The sequence below is a fragment of the Helianthus annuus genome, chromosome 11, assembly GCF_002127325.2.
Source record: "Helianthus annuus cultivar XRQ/B chromosome 11, HanXRQr2.0-SUNRISE, whole genome shotgun sequence".
Lineage (NCBI taxonomy): Eukaryota > Viridiplantae > Streptophyta > Magnoliopsida > Asterales > Asteraceae > Helianthus > Helianthus annuus.
In genome coordinates this window covers 4,661,745-4,670,741 of record NC_035443.2, presented here as the reverse complement: position 1 = coordinate 4,670,741, position 8,997 = coordinate 4,661,745, and the positions used below count along the sequence as shown (strand labels likewise).

General features: G+C 34.6%; 1 protein-coding gene across 1 annotated transcript; it reads left to right on the top strand.

Moving 5' to 3' along the window:
- Positions 1-2,641: 2,641 nt before the first annotated feature.
- Positions 2,642-3,508, top strand: LOC110887563 (homeobox protein 2). The gene has a single exon (XM_022135142.1). The coding sequence runs from the start codon at positions 2,642-2,644 to the stop codon at positions 3,506-3,508; it is 867 nt and encodes a 288-aa protein (XP_021990834.1).
- Positions 3,509-8,997: the final 5,489 nt, after the last annotated feature.

The following is an 8,997-nucleotide window of genomic DNA, read 5'->3' as shown; positions in this document are numbered from 1 at the left end:
TTAATGATTCTTAAATATATAAAAGACAACTAGCTATTTGTAGCTACAAGGAGAGTTATATTATATCGCTTTTACCTCATTAATTTTAAGCAACTATTTCTTCTCATCTCCTTCACAACCAAATGTGACAATGAACTTTACGGTTCTATGATTTCTAATTATTATATGGTTCTTATTTAAGCACATACTCAGCACATATATGGTTCGATCCAATTGTTGATCAACTATCCATTCTCTAGGAAAATTTAAAGATCCAAAAATAATCTATGTTGAAGCAAAACCAAGTATTTTAAATGATCAGTCTTTAATGAACTTATAAAAACAAATTAACTCAAGTTTTTATAAATAACTAATGTGTTTCTATTAACCATTGCCTTTGTTCTCAAGGGGAAGAGTTTTCTATTAAAGATCTTGGTTAAGTTTACTTTTTTTTCTAGTAATTGAGGTGATTCCACATCCATATTTGGTTTGGTGTTGTCTTTAGAACAATAATCTACTAGATTATAGTTCTGTGTATTACACGGATTGAATAAAGGAAGCATCTTACGTAAGTAAAATATGATTAACACCATATAAGATATTGCTTAAAACCACCAATAATCAGAAAAATGTGAATTTCTTTCTTTGAGATTTTAATAAACACAGAATAATTTTGAAATAAATTTGTTGTAAAAGCCTAATATATTATGTTAATCCCCAAATTCAAAACCTTGGGCTATAGAGTTTTGTTAAGTTTATGGTGCACATAAATATCTAATATTATCGCACCCGTTTAGCTTAGTGTTTCTTCAACTACAACAATTTGGCTACAAATAAAATTGCTATTCTTTATATCAAAATAATTATAGGTTTGTACTTAACCTAATCATACAAAATTTGTGTTTTCACATACAAAGTGTGATTAGGAAAATTTTGAGTATGCACATCATCCAAATTTCTATGACATTTTTAGTATGCTCATAAATTGCTGAATAAATTACAACCGGTGTCCTTTACGTTTGTATCAAATTACAAGTAGGGTCCTTTAACTAAAGAAATTACAGGCTCTGTCCTTTATGTTGCCAGTTTTTAGCATGTTATGTCATTTAGCCCTAACCTAGTTAAGTTTTTTAATTAAGTCTTACCATATACCTCCCACATGAGGGCAACATGGTTTTTCATCTCAAATTACACGAATTATATTTTTGTTTGGATTAATTGAAAATTTTAAATATTTTACTTTGTTTTTTTAATTTAAATTCCACACCATGCATTATATTTTTGTTTTGATTAACTAAAAAAGTTGCGATCGACTGAAAAAATAAAGGGGATAAAAGAGATTTATTTATTTCGACTTTTTAATATAAAATTGAGATGAAAAGACCATGTTGCCCTCATGTGAGAGGCACATAGTAAGACTTAACTAAAAAAACTTAACTAGGTTAGGTGTAAATGATATAACGTGTTAAAAACTTGTAATATAAAGGACAGAGCCTGTAATTTCTTTAGTTAAAGGACACCGGTTGTAATTTGATGCAAACGTAAAGAACATCGGTTGTAATTTACTCTAAATTGCTCATCTTTTATAGAATAATTAATGATTTAATGTTTTATGTGGGATTGCCGATTGCCCAAACTTGGAACATTTTCATTCACTAGAAGTTAAAACCTTCATTTAAAATAAGTTTTAATTATAGAGGTAAATGAAGATGATATGAAAACGGAACATATGGCCTTGGCAGGCCGTCCTCTTTATCTAACTTGTAAGAAACTCTTCCCCTCAAATTAATGGTAAAAAACCCGGTTTGTAACCCGAACTCATTTTTTAACCCGTACCGATCGGTTGAAACTTGAAGGTTTGGGACCGGTTTGTAATCCTCTTCATTGAAGATTTGAACCCAAGTCCAAACCAAACCATAGAAAACCGATCAAAAACTTGTTTAAGCTGGTTTGAACCTGAACCAACCCCGGTCAAAAAACGACACAACCCGAACCAGTGTTATCCCGAAACCTGTTTTGTCTTTTTGTTGACCAATAGGATCCGGTTTGAACCCGAACCACCAACCTGATTGACCCATAAGTTTGAGACTGGTTTATAACCCTTTACTTTGAACCCAAATTTGAACTGAAATGTAATAAAACCAATCTAGGGGTGGACTCACTTGAGAGCCTGGGTGGGTGGACGGGCACAACCCTTAAAAAGAAAACTTTAGTGTATCTTATAGGTTAAAATCCCAATTGCACCCTTTGAAATTTTGGTTGAACCGCTCATTCAGTCCCCGAGGAAATAATTCCTGAATCGGCCAGTGAACCAATCAAATTTGGTTTGAAACCTAATCAAACCCAGTCAAAAAATCGATACAACCCGAACCGGTTTGAACCGAGACCTGTTTTGCCTTTTTTTGTTGACCATCTCGAATTGGTTTTAAGTTTTAACCCTATTTGTGCGACTCTCGCTCTAATTACAAAAATAGTCCCTCAAGTATAGCTTCAATGACATTGTTGAACTATACTTGTAAGTTGTAACTAGCTTTCTAACAAAAGCCAAAGGACCAATTATGTAAATGCAACAACCTCATTGGTGCTTTGTGTCTTCACTCTCCTATAAAAAACCAAACATTCATCATATGTTAACATTTGTTAATAGCATCCATCAAAAAGAATGACAACAATTCGTTACAACAATAATTGGGTCCAATTCAATTCTCATGAAAATCAATGTTTTGAAGATGAACACGAAGAACAAGAAGAAACATTATCTCTTTCTGATCTTCCAACCAACAACCATCAAATCTACACAAGTTCAAACACACAAGACAATGATCAAGAAGACTTCGAATTCGGGTCGGGTCACGCCAACGCCACCTTCCGGTCACCGGATAACATGTGCACCGCGGACCAAGTCTTCTTCCAAGGTCAGATTCTACCCTTACGCCACTCAATTGGTTCCATGAGTGTTGTTAACGACCCGAAAACGAAAATCCGAAACCAGTTCCATTCGCACCCGAGTCCGTCACCGCAAATCCGAACCCGTACCCGAAGTTTCCGGACGTTGTCACGGTCGACGTCGAAAACGACGTCGATTTTGAGTTTTTTACAAGTGGGGTTGGTTAAACCGCGAGAAATCGGGTTGGCGGATTTGAAAAACCGGAGTAAGAGATCCGGAAGTTATAACAGTAACAGTAGCAGTAATAGTAATAGTAACAGTAACAGTAGTAATACTAATAGTAGCAGTAATAGTAATAGTAACAATAATAGTAGCGGTATGAATATGAATAGTGGTAAGGATAAAAACCACAACCAAAAACAAAGACGGAAGAACACGAAGAATACGAAGAAGAAACGGAGGGTGTTTTTGGGTGGGTGTGATTGTGCGGCTGATTCGATCGAACGTACGATAAAAGAAAGAGCTCCGAAGGAAAGTACGATGGTCGGTAACGGTAACGGTAACGGCAGACAAACGGCGTCTCGTCATCGGACGTTTGAGTGGTTAAAGCAGCTTTCAATAGCTGCTCCAAGTGAAGCTTAATTGATATTGTTGAGCATGCTTAACTGGTTATCATGATTCATTGATCTCTCTTTTGACAAGTTTTTTTTAGAAAATTAATTTGACATTTTCTGGGGATTTTTTTATATCTTTTTATAACTTTTTTTTAATCTTTATATAACTTTTTTTTTTCTAATGGTTTTGTGGGTATTGAGATTTATGTATGTAAGCTAGGATTATGACATGTTGTTTAGAAATCATTGTAACTAAAACTTTGCTAATTTATCTCTAATTCCATATTGTTTAGAAACCATTGTAACTAAAACGTTGCTAATTTATCTGTAATTTTCTTTGAAGAAAAAAATATTATTCATTATTTCATGAAAATGCGAAAAACAGGGTAAAGTTATCTTACAAAGTCTCTTCAAAATGAGAAAGGTACAGACACGATAATATCGTAAAATATAATACAATGTCAAGCAAAATATAGCACAATGACGAGAAATATAACACAATGTCAAGTAAAAAAGACACAATGAGTCACAAACGACACAATGACACAAATATAAAAAAGACACAATGCTAAATAAAAAGACACAATTATATAAACAAAAATTCTAAAATTTACAAGCTAAAAGTTAAAAGGGAAGAAGCCTAAAATCTAATATCGTAGAGTTCGATTAGAGGATTCTAATGTCGTTTGAATAACTTTAACCGGAATCCGTTTGATACCCTACCTACGATTTCTACTTTTAGAAGATTATGTATTCTAACCAAAGAAAAACGAACATGTATCTATATATTTTCATGAAAATACAAGACAAAGTCCACTATGCTATCTTGATAAATATTAAGAGATCAAATGCATGTAATTGTTAGAAAACAATGAAAATGACTTGTTACTTTTTAAACTAGTGAAAGTCAAATTCACAAACATTTAATATTTTATTTTATGTTGATCATTTAGTTAAACTAGTTATATTTGCCGCCCGCGCGTTGCGGCGGGACCCAATGACTACAAAAGGCGTGTCAGCAACGGCAAACAGATATCGAATATCAAAACATAAATAAAATGACATGGTAAGGATAGTCACTCCGTCATAAAAAAACGATTTTAAATAACCTAATATATAATAATATGACTCACACGCCCTACACGTTGGAAATTCGGTTGTTTTCAGTTCAGTTATTACGGTGATAACACGTTAAAACATGGATGAGCTCGGTACCGGTAACGGCAGTGAAAGTACCGATCCAGAAAATCATCGAAATTAGGTACCGGCATCGAAAATGCTTGGTACAATACGGTATGGTATTTGAAGGTAGAAATCAATAAATACAGGTATGGTGCTAGACCGGTGTCGAACCGAAAGTAACGATTCTGAAAACGCCAAAAGGTGGGTACCAAATTGGTACCGGAAATGATTTGGTATAGTAAATTTGGTACCGATACGATACCGGTTCGTTTACAGGATTTGATACGATTTGCTCATCAATATTCTAAATATTCAAGTTAATTTTACATGCTACAATTCATTCATTACAGAAAAAGACAAAAAAAAAAAAAGCAAAATAAGTTGTTGTGTTTATAAAACCTCATTCAAACGAAATACAGTATACTTACTATGTGTATGAAAAGTAATCTAAACGGTGCAATTACTTGCGTTGCTGCGTTGCTACTGGATTTGATGAGCTCGTTACCAACCGGTACCGAAAATACTGGTATCGAAATCCCCAAAAGTAGGTACCGGTACCGAATATACCTAGTATGGCATGGTTCGGTACAGGTCGGTATTGGTACGGCACCGGTATTTGAGGGTAAAAACCGGTGAATACCTGTGCGGAACCGGTACCAAAATACACCGATTTGGTAAATTTGAGACCGGTACCTATACCCAATACCATTTGCTACTTGCATTGCTGCGTTGCCACAGGATTTGATGAGCTCGTTACCAACCGGTACCGCAAATACTGGTACCGAAATCCCCAAAAGTGGGCACCGCTACCGAATATACCTAGTATGGCACGGTTCGGTACAGGTCGGTATTGGTACGACACCGGTATTTGAGGGTAAAAACCGGTGAATACCTGTGCGGAACCGGTATCAAAAATACACTAGTTTGGTAAATTTAAGACCGGGTACCTATACCCAATACCATTTGCTCATCTCTTAATCATATATTTAAAATTTAAGACCGGGTACCTATACCTAATACCATTTGCTCATCTCTTAATCATATATGAATTTTAAATAATTCTAATTGTAATATTAATTTAATAATAAATCCATGATATCATTAATTTAATAATAAATGTACTGTTCATTCTGTTTATTTTTTTATCATATATGAATTCTAATATTAATTTAATAATGTAATTGTAATATTAATTTAATAATAAATTCATGATATCATTAATTTAATAATAAATGTACTGTTCATTCTGTTTATTTTTTATCATATATGAATGTTTAAAAATTTTAGGGAGTTTAATATAACAAAATTAGCTTTAGTGACTTTGTTTTGTATGTTTTAATATATTTTTAGGGAGCTTACTTTAAATCAATAAAGTATGTAGTTTTTTTTTTTCATTAAAAGAGATCATATATGATCTGTTTCAAAACATAGTTAAGGTTATTTGTTGTACTATTTTAGCAATACATGTAAATCAAGAAAACTAGTAATTATATGTTTATTCTATCAAACATATATATATATATATATATATATATATATATATATATATATATATATATATATTCATGTATAATAATATAGGGTTGGGCTATATAGAAAACCCTAAATATTTAAGAAACCTGGGAAACTCAAAGCTCCCGACTTTTTTTTTGAAAAAAAAATAACACATGTAATATACATGTTTTTAAGAGTTTTGGACCAAAAAAATCAAAAAAGCGCCGAAGGGTTTTTTTAAAAAAAAAAACAAATTTCAGCAACTTTCAGCATTTTTTGTCTAACACATGTTAGTCAACGAAGTTTTTGGAACTTGTTTATTTTTTTTTTTAAAAAGTACTCGGCGTTTTTTTTTTTGGCCCAAAACTCTTAAAAACATGTATATTACATGTGTTATTTTTTTCAAAAAAAAAAGTCGGGAGCTTTGAGTTTCCAGAGTTTCCTAAAATTTTTAGGGTTTTTTGTCTAGCATTACCCTAATAATATATACCTAAACTTGCTATTTTGAAATAAGAGGACATGTAGCAAAATGGTTTGAGAAAAATAAGATTAATATGATAATAAACTTTGTAAGTGTATGGTTCACAGGGGCGTGCCCATGTGTATGCTTGGGTGGATGGACGCCCTCCTAATTTTTATTTTTATTTTATATTTTTATGTGCAAAAATCATGATAGTTCCTCTTAAAAGTTTTATTGAACTTTTGTTCGCATCCTACAAAATAACTTACGAGTCTGCCATGCCACTGATGACCGACCATTCATTGAATAATAGTTTATAATTTACAAAAATAAAAATACAACGTCATTTAGCTTTATTGATAAGCACATATTTAGTTAAAATTATCCTAGCTAATCAGTGCCTTTTGTTCTTATTACTTTTTAGCTAGGAAGACCCACTTTTCAACTAAAAAATATATTTCTACGTAAGGGCGGACCTAACTTTTCTATATATGGGTTTGTTTGTGTACAAAAAAGGTTTTCTTAAAACAAAAATTAAAAATTAGGCATTCCAAACAAAACACGTGTAGATACTTAAATCTTAGAAGAAAAGGGAAGGTCCCCTCAGTCGATCCGTAGTGGGGCGCTATGCCGTTCATCGCGCCGCCAAAACGCCCGAAACACCAAAGCTCTCGGCGCTATGAATGCAATTTGGGGGGAGGGCGCGAGATATATAGCGGCGGTATGGGGGAGGTTTTCAAATATTGGACCAATCACAAACAAGCAAGGTTTTTATAATTAATTAATAAAATTGAAAATTAAGAATTAGGTAATGATGGGTAGGGGCTTTATGACTACGGGCTCTAGTGATATAACGCCCCATAAAGCCCCCGTGTGACGTGGCACGACACGTGTCGCATAACGCCCAACAAGGGGCTTTATGACTACGGATGGCCTCATTGTTAATGAAATCATCTGATGTGCCAAAAAAAGCTAAAACGAAAAAGAAGTTGATGCTTTTCAAAGTAGACTTCGAGAACGCCTTTGACTCGCTAAATTGGGGTTTCTTGGATTCGGTACTAGCATATGTGGGTTTTCCGGCTCTTTGGAGTAAATGGGTTATGGGTACTCTTTCTACGGCTTGCACATCAGTTTTAGTGAAGGGTCACCAACCTTGGAGTTGAACATCCAAAGGGGTGTCCATCAAGGGGATCCGCTTTCTCCCCTACTCTTCATCTTGGCAATGACAGCGCTACATGTGGCAACGGTAAGTGCGGTGAGGCTAGTCGTTCTTAAAGGGGTCGAATTTCCGGGTTCGGTTCCCACAATTTCTCACTTATTATATGCGGATGACGCATTATTCGTTGGAGAATAGTCCGACCACAATTTTTATAACTTAGCATGATTGCTTAGATGTTTCAACTTATCTTCGAGCCTAAACGTAAACTTTTCTAAAATCCAATTGTTTGGTGTGGGGAGGGTTATGATATGGTGTCAAATATGGCCTATATACTTAATTGTAAGGCGGGACCTTTCATGTTTCCCTCTCTAGGCCTACCGGTCGGGGCAAATATGGGATTGGTGAAAAATTGGCGACCCATAATTGAGAGATTTTGAAACAAATTATCATTTTGGAAAGCGCGTACACTATCATTTGAGAATAGGATGACACTAATCATGGTGGTACTAGGAAGTTTACCACCTTTTACTTCTCCCTTTTTAGTGCACGGTGCACCTACACAATGATAAAACAATTGGAGAAGATAAGGCGAAAATTTGTGGGGTTGATGCATGGATAAAAACAAAATAAGTTGGGCGCCATGGTTTAAGGTTGTCGCTCCAAAAGAACAAGGGGGTTTGTGTATCGAAAGTCTTGACTCGATTAACAAGGCTTTAATGGTCAAGTGGATTGTAAGGTTCAAAAACGAGAAATCTCATCTATGGAGTAAGGTCATTATCGTTGTGCACATTTGGGGGGGGGGGGGTATGGAAAAGCATTGTCAACTTGGGTAGATCTCCGAATGGTACTAAAATGGATGCAAAAAATAGACTAGAACTAAAGATGGTTCGCGGAGACAAGGTATTTTTCTGGTTGGATAAATGGGTACGGAACAACACCCTAGGCGAGTTGTTTCCGAACCTCTTTAATCTCGAAACAGAAAAATATTATTTGGTGCCGCAAAGATACAACGTCATTCATGATAAAGTCATATGGTTATGGGGCGGCTCAAACCCCATAACGCAGGCTGGACATATGCAACAATGGGCAGATTTGGTAATGTTACTAGACAACATTAACATGGGTAAAGATGCAGATACATAGCTGTCGAAAGATGGAGGTTCGAGTGAAGATTTTAGAGTTTGTAATCTCAGGAAAGAAAAGAACTGGATGGTCCTAATGC